Source organism: Rhamphochromis longiceps, linkage group LG17, assembly GCF_057381845.1.
Source record: "Rhamphochromis longiceps isolate RC_006_pf linkage group LG17, R_longiceps_female_GT1.1, whole genome shotgun sequence".
Taxonomy (NCBI): domain Eukaryota; kingdom Metazoa; phylum Chordata; class Actinopteri; order Cichliformes; family Cichlidae; genus Rhamphochromis; species Rhamphochromis longiceps.
Window position 1 is genome coordinate 21,876,661 of NC_140573.1, and position 19,899 is coordinate 21,896,559.

Below are 19,899 nucleotides of genomic sequence, written 5' to 3' on the forward strand. Positions count from 1 at the left end.
CTGTGTCGACGATTGAGCTGCAAAACCAAGAAATGGTCACTGGGACTTCTTCAGCATCACAGACAAGGCTGTGTCCTATCTCTGCTCCTCTTCTTTGTCACCCTGAAGCTGTTTAGAAAGGCCTCAGCGACCTGGACTTTGGCCTACACCTCGCTTTGCACAAACAGGATGAGATGAAGCTGCCAGGTATGACAACCAAGGAGCCACTAAGATGGACATTAAATACTCAGAGAGCACTTCCTACTACTGGACATATTCAACCAGTCACACACACTCACACTCTGATGGATGCACCAGGGGAAACTCTTGAGTTCAGCATCAGGAACCATCCGCCAATCTTCCAACTGGTCTACCACCTGAGCCGCATTGTGTGCGGATGTGGAGGCAGATGTTGGGGATCTGCATCAAGAGCATATATGTCATGGCCTGAAGTTGGGGAGTGTGCATCAGTGTGAAACATGGGAAACATGGGTATTGGAAGGTGGCAGCTGTGGGAACTAGAAGCTTAGTGTCATAGAATTCATAAGATCTAATACTTCTATCACATCTATCACATCACCACCAAAGTGGTGAACAAGTGGTTTGTGTAAACCCCACATTACCGTCACCCACAGAAGACCGACTGATCCGTAACATCTTCAGCGTGAAGAACCATCAGATCTGGTGGTACTGAGATCAGAATCTCTGTTTGAAGATTAATGAATGAAATAATATATGCTTTAATAGATTATGACCTGAATCATTAGTGATGTCAATGCTGTCAACTGTTCCTGCATTATGAAGCCTAAACATTACCATCTTGTTCACTTTTGGAGCCTGAAGTGAACATAAATCATTGTAAAACATAATTCTCTGCAAAGCTGTTGTTAAAAAGAAAAATGTTAATAGAGGCAGCATGTTTTTTTTAACCAGGCTGTAGGGTGGATGGTTTTAAATGGGAGCCTCTGGTGGACGTTGGAGGAACTGCCGGTTTTGTTTCTTCAGCACTTGCTTCAGCTGGATTTAACGTGTCCGTTTCTGTTTCTATATAAAATACCAGATGTCTATGCTGCATTTCGACTTTTCCAGTAGGAGAAAACTAAACACCATGGTATGATTTTTCACAGGTGAGTACCTCCTGTGGGACATCTCACTGTTAAAATATCACAATAAATAATAGTCATTTTAACCCGACTAAACTGACTTAAATCTTGGTTTACGTAAACGAAATAATTAAAATAATGTAACCAGGAAATTCATGAGAATTATATTTGTCTGTTGAATCTGTTGCCCATTTATTAGACCTTCACATCTGAGCTACAGCTGTCCAGTTTTCTGTTTAGCCGTTTTGACGACTTTGAGCCACGTGATTGACAGGTCAGTACACGTGTTGAAATAATTACGTTATTTTAATTTGATGTTTACAAGCTGCAGGATTGTAAAATAAATATTAGGCAATATATTATTATACATAATTATATAATAAGTTAAAACATTTTTTATTTAAGTAAACTTCCGGTTTCGTAGACAGCGCTGTAGCATTTGTAACACATCCAAGTGCTTTAATGGTGGTTTTACCCTGTTTGGACCTCTGCCTTCATAAGATATCCCGGAGCAATATGTCGGTCCAGTGACGCACCGTCCTACACCGCCCCGCTGTGGACGCGCCTGCGCACGACACTAAGCTGCCATGGCAACCGGGGTAGCTTGTTTCCGTGATTTAGTCCGAAGAGAGAAGCGGAGCCGGTCGTTAGCAGCATGTTGGTCAGGCTAGTTAGCTAGTTATAGCACATTAACCGACTAGTTAACGAGTTAACCTGTCGCGTGATGACAGAGGGGTGACTTCTCGCGGTGTCTGGAGAGCAGCAAGCGCGCCATGACCGTCCGATTCAAGGTAAACAACGCAACAGGTGTTAGCATTAGCAGCAGATGCTGCACAATGAGTTATCCTGACCCTCAGTCTGCATGTGATAGCAGAGGAGGGATTAATCTGGATTTAATCCGATGAAGTCAGACCATCCAAATCATTCAACACAATATACACCTCACTGCAACACCGAAAACACGTCGACCTGAAGCTGTTTCGCTTAAGAGTGCACCATATTACTGCTTTTATTTTGAAAGATGATTTTTCAGATAAAGACGTGAAGAACTGGCGCTGAACTGTTATAAACTGCAGAGTTTTATTTTGAAACTAACCGGTGGATGTAAGGACCTTAAATCTACCTGCACAGCAACAAGTTCCAATATTTATATTAAAAAATAATTAATCTATTGATGATTAATTGATCAGCAGTTTTTTCAATCATACCTTGTACCTGTTTCCATCCTGTGAGCCTTTGCACCTCTGTGTCTTTGTTGTAGAGTCAGACTGAGTATCAGAAGAGCTTTGGTGTTTCCCGCTCCAGAAATGCGTCTCCTCAGCGCTGCATGCCGTTGGCCGGTCTTCGCTCCGATGAGATGGGTAAGAAACACGAAACCACCACAATAAAACAAACACAAGCTGCACCTGAGCTCTGACATGAAGTGGTTGAACACATGAGATGTTCGTCTGTCAGGTGTCAGCAGGGAGCCGGGTCTTCAGCGCCTGAGGAGGCCTCTAGGCCCAGCTCAGTCCTCCACCTCTCTGCTCCATCCTCCAGGTGATGAGCAGCAGCACTCTCTGGCTCACAGAGCAGCGCCCTCTGCTGGTAGGAACCTCATGCTGCTGCTGCATAATGAAGGTGTATATGAAGTAGAAGAGGCTGCAGATCCAGCTTTGACATCCAGCTGTGGCACACGTGTCTTTAATGTGAGCGTCACACTGGAGTTCAAGGATGACTGCATTCAGTCACAAAGTCCTGTTTACCTTCATTGCTCTTTCTAACAGCCTCCACAAAGAGGCCAATTTGAACAGCAGGAGGAAAGCAGAAGTCGTTCACACTGTTCTCTGACTACAGATTAAGCCTGAAGTTTAGTTCATTTTGCTAAAACAGCTTTAACTAAAAGGTCAGACTCTCCAGGATGTTTCATTTGATCGTGTTTGTCTTATCAGTGAAAGAACGAGCCGGAAATTTTGATGATTCTCAAACTGCCAGGTTTTAGGAGCCACTCAGCCCACAGGAGGATGCCCTCCCCAGAGCCCAATCCACCAACAGCAAATCCCGGATCCCCCACAGAGCCGGAAACTCCAGCCGGACCACGACCTGCTGAGGAACCGGCAGCTGATGGAAAACCTGGTGAGTAAATACATGGAGCAGCAGCTACGTGATGACTGATTCAAATATCATAAAGCAAAGAGAAACTAAACCAGCTCCAGATGACCGACAGACCTTTAATGTTCTGAATGTTCAACACGCAGTTTCATGTTCTTTTTCTCCTCAGTGAAGCCCCGTCCCCTGCAGCCTGACAGCCAACCACAGCCCAGCCAGTCTGTGACAACAGCAGCTAACGGGCAGCCAGCGCCATCAGGGGCTGAGGTGAAGTCTGCAAAAACTGACAAATCCTCATTGTTTCTTTGAAGACTATCCAACAGCATGTCATGTTCTTGTCCTGTAGATTGATTATGCGCTGAGACAAAAGGTGGGGCTGAGATCAGGAGGTCAAAGGTCAGGAGGGAAACACTCAGAGTATCACAGACAATTTGGATGGAAGAAGCCAACAGCCGCTGCTGCTTCGCCCATACTGACTGCAGAGCAGGTGAGACCAGATGCACACCTAGGTTTGAGCTCCCACAGATCCAGGTGTGCTGCTGCAGAGCAGGCCCACCGACGGCTCATAAACCAAACATGCGGTGCTCCTCAGGTGTGACCTGGACGTTACCCTGAGGAGCCTTGTGTCCAGCACACTCCGATCAATAAAAACTGCCGAGTGCAAGAAAAATAAAAACTGTAAATATATTTCCAGTAAATTAGTTCGAGATCATAATTTCAAAGACAGTGAGTTTCATAAAAGTCTCAGCCAATCAGAGTCATTTTGTAGAGTTTCTAACATGCTGCATTTTTTGTCTTGTTTTTATTAGTCGTTAAATTTATGAAAGCATCTTATTTTTAAAAGTTGCAAAAGTTTATCATCTGTGTACAACTGTAAATAAAACACAGAAATAAAATAAATAGAAAAATTAAAGAAAAAGAGTAAAAAAGTTAATAGATAATATTAGGAATTATGCTTGTTTCTTTGTGGTGCATTTAATGATAAACGTACAGTTTTAGTGAGTCATTTGAAACAGTATCTAAATAAATGGAAGCATTCATAAAAGTAAAATATTCACATCAAAGAAATGAAATGAATTTCTATTCGTAAAGTTTTTTATTTCACAACCGGAACTGAAATAAAATTAAGTCACAAACATTCATTTCTGTAACATTTTCTGATCAGATCAGTCGCACATGAATGCCACAAAGTGCTGATACTGTGTAAATCAACTGTTTTGTATAGTTTTTTACTGTGGTAATCATATGTGGTTGTCACAGATTTTACCCTTTGATGAATATGCCACTGCTTACTCAGAGTTTCTGGGTGGTTTGATAGCACACTGTGTACTGCTGTGCACAGCAGGGGTCAGCACCGAGCTTTAAACACAGATACAGGGGCGCAGAGTGAAAGGTGGAAACGAGATGATCACACCTGTGGATGCTGTGGATCTTTTCATTGATTGATTATCACTTCTGCTCTCTAGGTGCTGCACTCCAGCAGCCGGTCTGTCCCGCCCTTCAAGATAAACCCTGTCTCCATGAAAACAGAGTATCAGTGCAGCTTCCAGGGTCTGGCGCCACCTGCTGGCCCCCGGCTTCGGAAACACCTGGAGGGTCAGAGAGTCCCGCTCTTCCAAACATACAAGGTACAGATGTGTGCAGATGTGAAGACCTACTTAGTGTAGTGAACTATGCCCTGAAAAGTCACATAGTATTTTGAAGGTCACACACCAACCTGATGGTCCTCTGCCTGAAGGTCAACAACCTAAACCTCTGCTTGGCACAGGCAGTGTGAAAGGTAGAGGCTCAGCTCGAGGCATCCTGATGCTGATTTCTGCACTTTATACTTTGGTTAATGGTGTGTTTGGATCCTCGAGTGTTTTTGGAAACCAAACCAGTTCATGTCTTTTTTTTCTGTCTTATATCTTTGAGTTTATATGTAATTCTGCAGTAGGAAGACTTTGCCCCACATTCATTTGCTGTTCTGCAGGCAAGACGATTCTTCTTTGTGTCCCGCCAAGCGTCAACCTCCAGGGCTGACTGGGTTAGATTTTATTGGTTTTGTGCAGGAGACTAGGAGAGAGAGAAGAGATGAGGAGTATGACAGACAGAGTTGCTGGCGAGGTGAAGAAGAGTGTCAGATAGGCAGATAAGACTCCATTACCAGTGTGTCACAGTTAAAAGCTCTGCTTTCAGAACAGAAGCGGGAGAAATGAGACCTGTGAGTGTCAGTTTCCAGGAAGTCTCGGGCCATAAATGAGCAGGAGTGGTCATGCAGAGCAGACTCCAGGTCAGTTAAAACAACCCTGAATGCATTCAGTGAGGTCGGCTCTGTGAAATTTTATGATTTCTGCGTGTGACTCAAGCACAAAGACCTGTAAATGTGATTTTTTTTAAGATTTGAGTATAATGGCACTTTGTAATGGATGTATGTCAGACTAAGAAAGTCACTGTAAATAAGCAGAAAGCAGAGGTTGAGTTGAGGAAGGGACCAAGCAGAGCATTTTGACTGTGTACTCTATTTTCATATTTTTTAAAGCCTTTGTTCCCAGAGGCATTTATACCATTACTCATCTTTAAAGCCATTAATCAGTGATGGTGTAGGTTTAAGTGTAACACCTCTTTAAGCAAACAGCCACAGCTGCTGATGAGCTGCACACACACATCTGTTCTGTTTCAACCTACAGACCACCAGGAGGAGGAAGGAGGAGTCACAGAAGAAGCCCCGCCTCCAGCGGGATGCTCTTCAGAGAGATATGCCCCCTCCGCGCCAAGTGCGGAGAGGATACAGGTGTGTGTGTGTGTGTTGCTCATTTTTTGTGCTCATAAACTAATTCATTAAATCGTTTGTTTGTGTCTGGCAGGATGTTAACAGAGTATGAGTCGAGCTTTCGTTCTCCCCTCTGCAGGATCCCAGAGGGAGGCGGAGCCATGGACAGCGCTGCCCAACAGGTCAGGATCCGGCGAAGCCGTTCACAGTGCTCAGCCTGTTTCACACATATTAATTTATGTATAGTTATGCAGGTGGAGACGCTATCAGACACTGACCAGAGGTCATAGCAGAGCACAGAAGAGAGAGGTTCAAAGTTTGTTTCTTACCTGGTTATATGGAGGACCAAAACTGACAAAACCACAAATTTACAGAAATAAAGCCTACAAAATGACCCAATCACAGTGCCCATCCTCTAACAGTGGGCCCTCTGCTCACAGTGCAGCTCAACCTTCCTTCACAGAGAACACCAAAGCTTGTCGGGCCTCCAACGGTGCCTTGTTCTCTGCACTGAGAAGAGCTCATGTGACAGGTCTGAAAGTGTCTGGAGATGCCTGAAACCGTTCCCATTCATCTCTGTCTCCTTATCTTTCACACAACCTGTTAACTGATTTCCTGAGTCAGGGTCAGATTGGGTGCTTGCTCTGCACTGTTACACAGCTTCCCCTCACTCTGAATTTGACATTTTCCACCATCCAGCAGCGGACAAACACACCGGAGGATTTAAAATAACGTGTTTAACATTCAGTGTTTCAAACAGTATTTAACCATGTTTAACTGTAAGCCCCAGTCATCAGCATTGATCACTGATCACCCTCAATGCTGCCTGAACAGAGTGTGTGTTTTCCTGTTTTGTGTTTCTGTGTGCGTGCGTGTGTGTGTGTTTCTGTGTGCGTGTTTGCGTGTGTGTGTGTGTGTGTGTGTGTGTGTGTGTGTTTGTATGTTGCTGATAGAAAACCAGAGTGCTAGTGTCAGCAGTGAAACCACAGAGCTTCATTTCAGGGAAACATGTCAGACTTAGTCATACACACACACACACACACACACACACACACACACACACACACACACACACACACACACACACACACACACACACACACACACAGGTATGCTCCTACCAGATGGATGGAAAGCGTTGTCACAGCAACATGAAACACTTTAAACTCTCCTGTTTCAACTGAATATTTCCTGAAGCTGTTCCTGCAGCTCCATCCATGCTGCTGCTTTGCTGCTCTTATAGTGAGCTCCTGCTTCCCCTGCAGAGAGCATCTGCTGCCTGATGGAGGCAGTGCCCAGAGTCTGTGGTGCAGCTGGCTTTTGGGCCGCTCCAGCTTTGGGTGTTGCTGGTCCATCAGCTACAGAGAAGAGTGAAGTTCTTTAAAGATCTGAAGTGAAAGTGAACGTGTCCACTGCAACCGCTGTCTCTATGTCTCATGCCGTCTTTTTAAATCTTTGACGTTTCATTCGAGCTTCTCCTGTTCCTCTTCAACCTTGCGGTAGCTATTTTGGCTTTTCCTACTCCTCAACCAATCAGCATTCAGCTTACACAGCGCAAGTGGGTTTCTGGAGAAAAGGCCTTTCTGCAGGCAAGTATCTACAAAAACACGCTGCACAAAGGCCTAACTGTTTGAAGGATGGGTGTGGAGTCCAGTGATAAAGCGTTTTCACCATCACCATCTTTTCTGCACACTTGCTGGCTAACTAGTTGTCAGTCAGAAGTTTGTCTGACACTTAAAAAGACCAAAACAACCGGAATTGACTTTATATTTGATTCCAGGGGCATCAGACTGATCTTTGCTCGTGGGCAGCATGCAGATATAGTTTGATCTAAAGTGGGTCAGACCAGTTCCATTTATAAATGGAAATAACCCACGCACGACTACAGAGGTGCTTCAAGGTCAAAATGTACACCGATCTTACAGCGTCGGGCACATATTTCTGTCCCTTTCTTTAACATATGTATTGCATAACTGGCTGTAAACAGCAAGCATTTACAAAAGTCTTTTAATGTGGTTTGATTGTGAATTTCCGCCCTCTTAAAACCAGACCTCCACTCTTCACAGGAAACTTTGTGAAGTAGCATTCAGGAGTATATTTTTGAGGGTTTTGTCTAATAAAGTCAGTAGAAGATTAAAGCTACCTGTGCTGCAGATTCTTTCACACAGAAACAGCTGCTCAGTGAAAATAAGATCAGTGAATCTGTGGGAGGTGTAACCATCTGGTTAAGCTTTCCAAGCCTGCGGTGGCCTTCAAAAACTTCCAGTGTGTGCAGGGAAGTTGTCGGCTGGCGTCACAAGCTGTGAATTCATCAGGGCGACAGTTGTCAGAGAGAGGTGCAGCGTCAGGCTTACTGGTGCTGGGTTGCTCGGTTAGGTTCAGACTGGAAACATTCTGAGGTTTCAGAATAGGGTCAGGGTTATCCAGGGTTGGGCTGGGGTCAGGGTTGGGTGACTTTTTACAAGAATCTACTGTGACACATTACACAATCAGAGCAGATCAGCATCTTTATTAGCAGCTTCATTGTTAACTTTTGATCCCAGCATGATCTGAGAAAGGCGGAAGAACTTTTGAGCAAATGCACATTTGGTTGCGCAAACCTTTAAATCATTTCCCATAAATCTGCAGGAAACTTGTTGTTCAGCACTTCCCTCCTGCTCACTCATTAATTTGCTAATGTGCCAATCACGTGCACCAACCAACACACTTTCTACGAATTTGTGTTGTCTTTTGATCCACTCTATTCCGATTATTCACACATGCTCTTGTTGCCTCATCATGTTGCTGCGTTCCAAGTAACTTGGGCATGATTGGACTGCAGCATTCACTGTCGAATCTGTCAGGCTGCACAATATAGTCAACATGCAAGTATTTAAATTTGTCATCTTTGTATAACTTTTAGGACAGAAGGGTTCATTGGAGCACATACAGATCTGGAAATGTTTGGACTGCTGACAGAGTTTTCTGAGTTTTTATTATACCTCTCAGAGCACATATGAAACAATCAGCTGAAGCTGAAGTGCAGATTTATCAGATTTCATGTCTCTAAAAAGGCTCAAAAGATGTGGAGGGTCTCAGGATCAGTGGATGCAGTATGAGCCAACAAAAGAGGACACCACACTGAACATGTGCCTCTGTAAAGTTTAGCAGTGAATGAAAGGGACTCAGGCATGGCATGACCCTATGTAGTTTGAGCTCCTCTTTGTACTCAGATTGCAAACTGTAGAATTTTTTGAGGGTCTAATGTTGTTGGTAGTCAAAGACAGCAGAGGGGGATGGTCTTAGGATCCTTTACATGAAAAAAACTCTTCAGAATATAACACTGTCAAGCTTTAGGTATAATAGTTCAAGACTCTTTGAGAGGTACCAAAGTCACTAATGGTTATTTCTATACGTTGTTGAATTTGTTTGGGATCCAGTGGTTCCTGGTCAGTCTTGTTGCTTTAACCTCGTCCTGTGTAGAAACACCTTGATAACAGTGTATTTGACATCAACAAGAAAAGTCAGGAGGTGCTAAATCATTAGGAAGCTGCCTCAGGCAACCCTGATGCTCTAAAGGCAGTCTGGTGAGTAACTGCTGGACTGAAATTATCTTCAGCCAGTCTTAATGTAAATGTATAAAGTGTATTAAGAAATATTGTTGTAGCTGCTGCTTTTGTTGGAGCTCCTTTAGAGTGACAATTAGAAAGTTCTTTCCTAACAGGGAATATTTTTGACATAATTTTTGCATCCGTCTTCAAAACCTTTTGCTTTATCCCTGCCTTTATCCCACTGTGCAGATGCTATAGAAAGGACTGATGATGTGACATGATGCATTTCTTGCTTATTGCCTTTTTTAGAAGGCAGGATAAAGCTGCCGAGGCTTTGGCTGCTTACGGTTACTGCTCAGACTTAAAGATCATTTGTGGTCGATTGTATGCTGTCACGGAAGTATCTGTCCGTGCTGTTTAAAGCTGTGGTTCTTGTTTGATAGCTGTGGTGTGTCAGCACTACACCACAGGAGTTCAGGGATACAGAAGCTTCCACTAAGACTTTAACTGATGTGTTCCAGTTAGGATATTAACACCAAACACCGTTACAGTCAGTGAAGACTACCTGACTACCTGACAGTCACAGCTGAGACAGTAACTACGCGCTGTGGTCACAAACAGCTGCAGTTTTCTGCTAAACACACAATGCTGTATCTCAGCCTTTTTATGTGGTCACAGACAATGGAAACTTTACTTCAAGTAAACAGAGAAATTATCCAGAAAAAAGAAATCCCCCTCTGTGACCATAAGGGGGTTTCATAGCATTCCTATGCAAACTTCAGAGTAAAGAAAACAATGTACAATGGCAGCAATGTTAAAAGTTCATCAAATTAATCTTGTTAAATTAATTAACCCAGTTAACATCCTTGAGGTCACCAGGAACCTGTCAAGTGTTACAGTTAAGTTTTGTTTTAGCTGCATGCTAAATTAGCACATTTTTAAAAACTAGATATTAACATTTATTTCAACTTTAACGTTTTCTGCTTAAAGCGTTTCCATATGCGTGTTCAAAGCCTTGCAGAAATGGCTGGAAGTGAACCCTAACCCTAGATAGGTTGGCGGTGACCTATGTGTGTGGAAGTTAAGTTGAAACCACTCCACTCTGGTGTTTTTTACTTTTCAGTGGCATAGAAATATGGGCTCAAATTGTGGTCATAAATATTTTGTACTTGTTTGTAAAAAATATTTACACAAGTTGCAATTTTTTTTTTTTCGTTAAGGTCTGCTTACAGATACAAAGCAAAATACTATGTGTAAAACTCTGCGCTCAAGTTCCCTGGCTGTGTGTGACTTTCAACTTGCAAGCACAAATTTTGACCCAATTTTTCTTCCTTTCAGCTGATTGGTCAATGTCATGTCAATCACAAACTTAACAATTCAATCAGAGAACAGATGGATTTGGCTGTTGGTGGAGTGCTTTCCTGAGCTTCAGGTCCTGGAAGGGTAATACAGTTTAAATCTGGAGGATCTCTATATTAATACAGTGGTCCCTCGTTTATCGCAGGAGTTAGGCTCTAAAAATAATCTGTGGTAGAAAGTGCTTTGAGCACGGAGCATTGAGTTGAAAGGCACTATAATAATAATATTAATAATGGATTGCATTTATATAGTGCTGTTCGAGACCCTCAAAGCGCTTTACAATTCCACTATTCATTCACTCTCACATTCACACACTGGTGAACTATGTAAGTACCAGCCCATTTACCATTCATGTCTGGATTATATCATCTTTATTTTGATTTTTGAAAGTGGATGAAGTCATGGGAAGAAAAGTGCACCACAGTTTGGTCGTTTCCTCTGAGTGTCTGACCTCTCAGGACATTACAGAAGAGTTCCACACCGACAGCCTCAACCTGGAGGATGAATCCCAGTGAAACAATCACAACCATTTTCCTGGTCTCGCTCCTCACCTGATCTTCTGCTTTCAGTATTAGATAATGTAAATTTTTCTACTGAAAACTTCTAGATTGAAGTAGAAATGAGAAAGTGCAATAGCAGATAATAATAGTTACAGCAGTGATAGGGTAGGAGAGGGGCAGTACTGATTGTCTTATTCAGGAGTCTGCCCTTGATTTCAGACCACTGTAGCATATACTGAAGGGCAGAAGTTTGGGTAGGCGATGTTATGGACACTCCCTACAATCCTGTAGGTGTAAATGTCCTGTAGTGACGTCAAGGCTGCTCCTGAGATGTACTGAGCTGCAGGAGATAAGTCTTCCTGTTCTGAAGCTGCACTGTGACTGAGGTAGCGACTGCACATCTGTAAACGTTGCTAAGGACTTTGGCCGATATTCCAAATTTCTTCAGCAAAGTTAAGTCTGTGCTGTGATTTCTTTAGAAGCTGCTGGATGCTGCAAGACCAGGTGAGATCACACATGTACATGCCTTGATCTTATCTGCACTTAGAGAAAGGTTATTTTCCACCTGGCCTCCAGTCTTGCCTCATCTCTGCACAATGACTGTATTGTCATCCGCAAACTTCATAATGCTGGTGTCAGACTCACCGCGCACACAGTGTTTACAGTTCTGATACTCATACAGTTTCTGACCGACTGGCGTCTGTAGCCAGTTATCTGAAGTTCATTTAGATAATGCTTTAAAACAGCTATCCAACTAAGTTCTTACGGGAATTCAGTTACAGTCTTAACCTCCATGAGCTGCTTATTACAGCCAGCAAAAAATGTCTGGAAATAAAGACTTCTTCCTTAGAAGGTGGGATGATCCATTTATTTGTTTCCAGGTGAAGGAGTTGAGGCAGAAGGCGTTGTTGTATCGTCATCGCGCCTGGGGGACCAACTTTTCCAGAGACCATCTGAGCCAGCTGGTATCCGAACACAATGTTCTGTGGGAGCCGACGGACACTACGGTCTCAGCTAATGACCCTGCCTCCCCTTGCTTTCCCCCCGACTCCTCACCTGACCGCCACAGCTACAGCACTTCCTGTGTGGAGCCCCTGGACCTGGCTAGGTGAGAGATGCAGCTGGTTAGAAGTAAAAGAAAGAACTGAACGCTGCTCTGTGCTGATTTCTGTCGTCTGTTCAGTCACTCCAGTAAGAGATCCTCCATCGCAGGCTCAGAAACACAGCAAATGAGCAAGGACACACGAATAAAAAAACAAGCCGTACCGGGACCTCCTGCTGAACGCCGTACAGCCTGGGGGGAAGAAGAAAAAGAAGATGAAGAAGAAGAGGAAAAACAGGAAGAAGAAGAAACTACAGATGAGTGAGTTTCCTCTTTACAGTCTCTCTTTTCTCTCACTGTTCTCTGTGAAAGGATAGCGGAGTAATGGAGGGACTGTCTCTACTGGATTTGACAGATAATCTCAGGAGTTTATTGATAAAAAATGAGAAAAAAATAGAAGAAGAAATTATTTTAAAAGGTCAGATTGAAGTTTGAGTTATCCAGAAAAATAAAGGAAATAAGCCTGATGAGGCTGGTGACAAATGAAAGGAAAAACCAGGATAAACTGTCAGAGATCCTGGATACTCGTCTGTTTTTTTCCCTTCAATCTGTCACCTCTCTGTAGATGAGAACACACTACAGCCAATCAAATGCAGCACCAAGGAATGACATCATCAATCATAAAGACCAGGACAGACCCACAGGTTAGATGAGGTCTGCTGCAGCTGGTTTAAAGGTTCAGTCGTCTGCTAGCATTAGCTGGTTACTTCACATGAAACCGACGTGACGTCTGAGAGGAGACAGAAGGGCCTCGATTCAGCTCCATTTCTGCTGAAGAAAACAGTGACTCAAAAGTTTGACACTCAGATCAAAGCAGCCTCGCTCATTCTCAGGAACTGTGTGTGTGTGTGTGTGTGTGTGTGTGTGTGTGTGTGTGTGTGTGTGTGTGTGTGTGTGTGTGTGTGTGTGTGTGTGTGTGTGTGTGTGTGTGTGTGTGTGTGTGCGCGCGCGCGCGCGCGCATAGAGAGGAAGGAAGGCTGCCAACTCCCGAGATAAAAATGAAGCCGGTTCAGAGGACTCATCACGACCTGACCACCCCTGCTGCTGGTATGCAGACATCTTTCCTTCACATTAGATAGATAAATTTCATATTTAATAAGTAAATAGATGCAGTGTAACCTGTAACATTAAGCTGGTTCGAGTCGAGTTCGAGTTCTGTGACCTAATCACATTTAATCTGGCATCAACTGCATGCAGGTTAAAAAGGTTTTTTACCAGATCTTAAACCCACTGGCTCCTATCTGAGCTTTTTATTTGCTTTTTAAGTGTTTGAGGTCCAAGTCGTCAGGAATCCAACACCAACCCTACCAGTTGTAGAAAAGCAGAGTGGTCATGTTTTGTCTCCCGATTGCCAAGACCTGGGAGAAGAATATTAACTAAACTGAAATTACACATTCTGAATGGATTGAAGTTCATCGGAATCCATGAGGAAAGACCAACACGTAAAAAAAACCTCTGATATCTGTCAGCTGTAATTCTCATTCTTTTATCCCAAAGACTTATGCATATTCCCATTACTTACTTTGACATTTATCTTTTGTTCTACTGATGGATTTTATTATTAAACATGACCAATGTTTCAGGTAATGAAGTCAAGTAGTCAGTGTGAGCCAGAAGCTCAGTTTATCACAGTTTTTTTTTTTGCTTTTAGGGCTGTGTGATGTCAAAGAGCCTATATACGAAGGGCTTACCAATCAGAAGAGTGTGTTAAAGGGAGAGGAGCTAAAACAGAATTTGTCAGACAGAGAATGAACTGAGGGTCCGCACTAAGGCCCTGTGTAAGATAAAGAAGGATTATTGTGATCTGTGAATCATGCAAAGCCACGCTGGTAGAGTCATAAATAAATTGGTGTAAATGAGCAGATGTTACTGCCAGCACATAAATACATTAATGCCTGTGATTGTCCTGCAGGAGGCGCTATATTGGTTGGGAAACTGAGGAGCACTGATGGCTCTTCTCCACTCAAACATCAGGTAGTGATGAAAGTATAGATCATCTGAACTTAAATGATATCGGCTTGTGACACTGATGTGATTCTTTCTGTGTTCAGAGATGTGGGTCGGCTGTTTCCATGGCAGCAGGGTCAGAAACACCAGCCAAACGTAAGGAAGCGTGGTCAGACAATATCGCTGTCTCCTATAGCCCAGCCCATGACCACAAATCAGCCTCCAGCCCTTCGTTTAGACCAATCAGGATGAAGCAAACACTTTCACCTGCTGCAGCGCCACCGCCTCTTGTCCCGGCCCCGCTGCATGGTTTCCAGGGCACCCTGAGACACCCGGACTTTCAGCACAACGGTGAGCATCAGAACTGGAATTAAGGCACTTGATTGGGCTGTGCAGTGGTGTGGAAAGACCTGGAGAAAGCCACCAGTTCTGTTACTGAGCAGTTAGAACAGATTTAAAGTACAAGCTCATCAGCAGGCAGGATTGCTCTAAATAAGGTGTCATTTTATATAAACTGCCTCTAAGTTTTGATTGGTCACTCAGTCTATTAGTATTCCTGCAGCCTATCAGGATCAAGTTGTGTTAAAGGGTTGGAAGTGGCCTCCAAAACCGTGTTAGGATTAGAGATCATCGTCTTCTTCAGACCTCTTGCCATGTTCTTATCCCCTCAGCAAGCGGATGAGACCTCAGACCTTCATACATACGATTCATAAACTGTTCATAGTTCAGTGAGGAGTGATCATTTGGAAGAGTTCAACTTGATTTATCTCACAACAGAATTTAGTAATAAACTCTCCAGTGGTTAGACCAGGGTGAAGAAGAGATGGGGAGGGAGGTCTCAGTCTGACAGGCAGACTGATAGAAGAGTGCTGAGATTGAAAGCATGAAGGCTCATTGGCTCACAGAATGTGAGGGAGACAATGATTAGACTAAACCAATGATGTCACCATTAAGTTTGGCAGTATGGGAAAAAGAAGAATAGACTAGCAGCTGAATAGCCAAGTGAGCAGGGAGGTGAGGGATTACAGGTCTTCCTTCATGAAATTACACATAAGGTTAATCATTAGAGACTGTAAATTAAAGATGGAGTCTCCACTTTGGAGATTTAAATGTAGCATTCTGGCTACCACGTTGTTGTTCTCTGTAGCTGCAAGTGACTGTGTTTGAGCAACAGGTTGGAGTGCTAAGCCAATAATTAATGCTGGCTAGTTAGCATAGACTTACTCATCAAAACTGGAGCTCCGAGTTCTTGGACGATCTTTTGGCACAGTTACAATACAGCAGTCATATTATTGGTCAGATAATTGTATTAAAAATAATACAAAAAACATCAACAGCACAAACATGGTCTAGAGGTAGAGTTCAGTGACTCCAGTTAGATGAGGTGAAGTCTAGCAGACAGCTAGCACCTTTCAATCAATAAAATACATGCCAGTCAAAGAGGCCAATATAATAGTAATAATAATAATAATATAATTAAAAAAATAAAATATATATATATATATATATATATATATATATATATATATATATATATATATAATACAGACTGTAGGCCTTCAATTCAACCGGGGTAAGCTAAATAAAGGTTCAGCTCCTGTGGATCTGTTATGAAAGAAGACAATAGTTACAGAGATAAAACAGTGTTTGTATCAGGCTGTGAACATGTTTATTTCTGCTGTAAACAGATTTTTATCATGTGAGCCTGTGTTGACTGACTGACTGACTGCTGGAGCCTCAAGAGGAGTTGGAGGAACTACATGCTTTGGCAGTTTTTGAGTAAACATGAAAAGTGTTACATTTAATGTGGAGAGCGTGGTGTAACACTGGCACACTTTTATGAATTACTCCTCAGTCCTGATTACTTGTATGCATGTAGTCCTTACTACATGCATTACTGACTATATTAATTTCTGTGTGGATAACACCGTACCTACCAGGACTGTACGGTGTTTCTCCAACAACAAACCTTGGATTACCCCAGAAATTAAAGCTGTCCTCAAGCAGAAGAGGAGGGCCTTCAAATCCAAAGACAAAGAGGAGTTGAAAAGGGTGCAGAGAGAGTTGAGGGGACTGATAAGGAATGGGAAGGACAGCTACAGGCAGAAGATGGAGAACCAGCTTCAGCAAAACAACGTTGGTGAAGTCTGGAGAGGCCTCAGAACCATCTCAGGCCACAAACAGCAGAACTCTCTGCCTGGGAGGGATGTGAGGTGGGCAAATGAACTGAATCATTTCTTCAACAGATTTGATTCAGCCATGAGGCAGTCTGCAACATCGGCTGCAGACTCACCCACCCCCACTGCTGCTGTTCCACCTCAGACACTTCACACCTCCTCTATTCACCCTGCTCACTCCCCCCCACCCCCAACAACAGCATCCAATACACACTCAACACAAGGCTCCAGCCTGTCTCTCTCAACCACCCAGGTTAGGAGGGAACTGAGGAGGATTAATGGCAAGAAGGCAGCGGGCCCAGATGGCATCAGCTCGAGGGTCGTCAGGTCCTGCGCGGACCAACTGTGTGGGGTGATGGAGCACCTCTTCAACCTGAGCCTGAGGTTGGGAAGAGTCCCACAGCTCTGGAAAACCTCCTGTGTTGTACCAGTGCCAAAGACTTCACGCCCCAAGGACCTCAACAGCTACAGGCCGGTGGCTCTGACATCCCACCTGATGAAGACCCTGGAGCGGTTGGTCCTGGCTCAGCTTCAGCGCCTAACAAGCTCATCACTGGACCCACTTCAGTTTGCCTACCAGCCTGGCATTGGAGCGGATGATGCCGTCATTCACCTCCTACATCGTTCCCTCGCTCACCTGGAGACCGCTGGAAGCACTGTGAGAATCATGTTCTTTGATTTCTCCAGTGCCTTCAACACTATTCTTCCCTCGGTTCTGAAGGACAAGCTGGTGAACTCTGGAGTGGACCATCACCTCACTACCTGGATCCTGGACTACCTCACCGACCGACCACAGTATGTGAGGACTCAGGGCTGTGTGTCGGACAGGGTCGTCTGCAGTACGGGGGCCCCACAGGGAACGGTTCTGGCTCCGTTCCTCTTCACCATCTACACTGCAGACTTCTCCCACAATTCCACCCAGTGCTTCCTGCAGAAGTTCTCTGATGACTCTGCAATAGTCGGCCTCATCACTGATGGGGACGACAAGGAGTACAGAGGACTGACTCAAGACTTTGTGGACTGGTGCCAGCTGAACTACCTCCAGATCAACGCCAGTAAAACCAAGGAGCTGGTGGTAGACTTCCGCAGGCACAAGCATTCTCCACTGCAACCACTGAACATCCAGGGTATGGACATTGAGGCTGTGGACAGCTACAGGTACCTTGGTGTTCATCTGAACAACAGACTGGACTGGACTCATAACTCAGACGCCCTCTACAGGAAAGGGCAGAGCAGGTTGTACCTGCTGCGGAGACTCAGGTCGTTTGGGGTGGAGGGCCCACTCCTGAAGACCTTCTATGACTCTGTGGTGGCTTCTGCTATCTTTTATGGTGTGGTCTGCTGGGGCGGCAGCATCTCTGCTGGGGACAGGAAGAGACTGAACAGGGTGATCCGAAGGGCCAGCTCTGTTCTAGGATGCCCTCTGGACCCAGTGGAGGTGGTGAGTGACAGGAGAATGGCGGCTAAGCTGTCATCCCTGTTGGACAACGTCTCCCACCCCATGCAGCAGACTGTGACAGCACTGAGCAGCTCCTTCAGTGGGAGACTGCGGCACCCACGGTGTGGGACGGAGAGATTTCGCAGGTCTTTCCTCCCCACTGCTGTCAGACTCCACAACAAAGACTTTAACTGATCAAGCACACACATCCATACATATGCAATAATACTAAGTGCAATAATCCTTTCTGGCATCGTTGTATTTTTACTCAGTTGTATATAGCATTCGTATTCTATTTTTATCTTATTGTATATTTTTATTCTATTTTATTCTACTGTATATAGTATTTTATTCTATTCTGTACAGTTGTGTACTGTATTTATTCTTATTGTATTCTAATTTTTGCGTCATAACTTTTGCACTGTCCACTTCCTGCTGTGACAAAACAAATTTCCCACGTGTGGGACTAATAAAGGTTATCTTATCTTATCTTATCTTATCTTATCTTATTATACAAGCAGCTCCTCCTGCTGCAGGCAGGCGGATGGCCTGGCCTTCCCCTCCGCTCCTCACTTCCTTCTCATTTTCTTTTCAGATTTCATTTTTCTCAACAGCTCGGATTTCATATTGAGACCTGAACACAGGGAAAGATAGTGTACCACAGGAGGCAATCTGTGCGTGTGTGTGTGTGTGTGTGTGTGTGTGTGTGTGTGTGTGTGTGTGTGTGTGTGTGTGTGTGTCTTTGCTAGCGACTGATCAATGAATCTGGTTGTTGTGCATGTTCTTAGGTGAGCTGGGGTTGAGGTTCAGGGAGCGTCCGTGTCCGGGCGGAGGCTGTGGCTCAGACGAAGGTGAACCAAATGTCTTTTAAGATAAACTCCTTCTAATTAAAATGACAATTATTTGACTTTTTTTTTCTTTTTGCATCTGTTACCCAGACGACAGGGTCTCTGTGCTGTCATGGCGCTCTGGAGCCTCCTGCTCCATGGCGTCTGCCGTTCTGGAGCGCGCTCAGAAGAGACGGGAGGACTTCTGGGGGAAGAGATGACCCAGCATGTTTTTTAATGTAGTCAGGATGAGGTTTTTATAGATTAATTTAAATAAGAGCGATAATCGTGTGTTTTATTGATTTTACTGTAATCCTTTGACCTTTGAGAGAAATACAAATGAAAATGATAATACACTGACTCAATTTTGTTTCCTTTTACTCGACTTTCCTTAAAACTCCAGGACTTTAAAACCTTTGAAAAAATGTAGACATGTTGGTGTGAAACAGGCATGAATTCTTCCTCAGGTTTTGAGGGAATGAGGTCAGACCGGTCAGTCGGACAAAAGTTTCCACCAAAGTCGTGACAGTGACACACTTTGAAGGGACACACAGCGACAGCTTATTTTAGTTCCTTATGAACACAACTGTACATAGATTCAATATAATTGAGTTCAATTTTATTTACATAGCGCCAAATCACAAACAAAAGTTGTGCTTTTTATTTTAAGGTAAAAACCTACAATAACACAGAGAATTTTATTTTTTTGTTTCATGTTTTGTTACTAATAATAAAGCTAAAAACATGAAGTTTCTTTTGAGGTTGGCATGAAAAAGGTTCCTATGAATCAATCATGTTGCTTTGTTTCCTACAGGTCAAATGTCTGATTTTATATTAGTCACTTTCATTAAACCAGGAAAGAACAGAAAAATTCCTGAAAACCTTTTTTTTTTTCCACACCTAGTGTCTCTTCTTTAATGGTCTGTTCCTCTGTAAGCATTGAGGTGATGTCACCCTGGGAGGAAAAGCAAATATTTAAATCACTTCCTTCAGTCAGAGAGGATACAATACCGAGCAGCTTGCTTTGTACAAACACAATGGATATACCAAAACATCAAACAAGCGAATAGCAGCTACTGAATTCCCCTCATAACAAT

The 19,899-nt window shown here is 43.6% G+C and overlaps 1 protein-coding gene across 4 annotated transcripts; it reads left to right on the plus strand.

The window, feature by feature from the left end:
* The first annotated feature begins 1,545 nt into the window (after nt 1–1,545).
* On the plus strand, nt 1,546–19,829 carry saxo6 (stabilizer of axonemal microtubules 6). 4 transcript variants are annotated; one of them, XM_085386893.1, is made up of 16 exons: nt 1,546–1,873; nt 2,344–2,443; nt 2,538–2,621; nt 3,057–3,197; nt 3,343–3,437; nt 3,517–3,657; nt 4,637–4,798; nt 5,840–5,943; nt 6,017–6,104; nt 12,193–12,419; nt 12,495–12,674; nt 13,378–13,460; nt 14,326–14,387; nt 14,465–14,711; nt 18,764–18,826; nt 18,914–19,829. In XM_085386893.1, exons 1-16 carry the CDS (start codon nt 1,856–1,858, stop codon nt 19,021–19,023), a joined length of 1,905 nt encoding a protein of 634 aa, XP_085243019.1. In that variant the 5' UTR covers nt 1,546–1,855; the 3' UTR covers nt 19,024–19,829. The 4 variants fall into 4 exon arrangements, with proteins under 4 accessions (XP_085243019.1, XP_085243020.1, XP_085243017.1 ...); XM_085386891.1 differs by having other exon boundaries at nt 1,548–1,873; nt 2,538–2,669; nt 18,914–19,455; XM_085386892.1 differs by having other exon boundaries at nt 1,549–1,873; nt 2,538–2,669; nt 6,062–6,104; nt 18,914–19,454.
* Nucleotides 19,830–19,899: the final 70 nt, after the last annotated feature.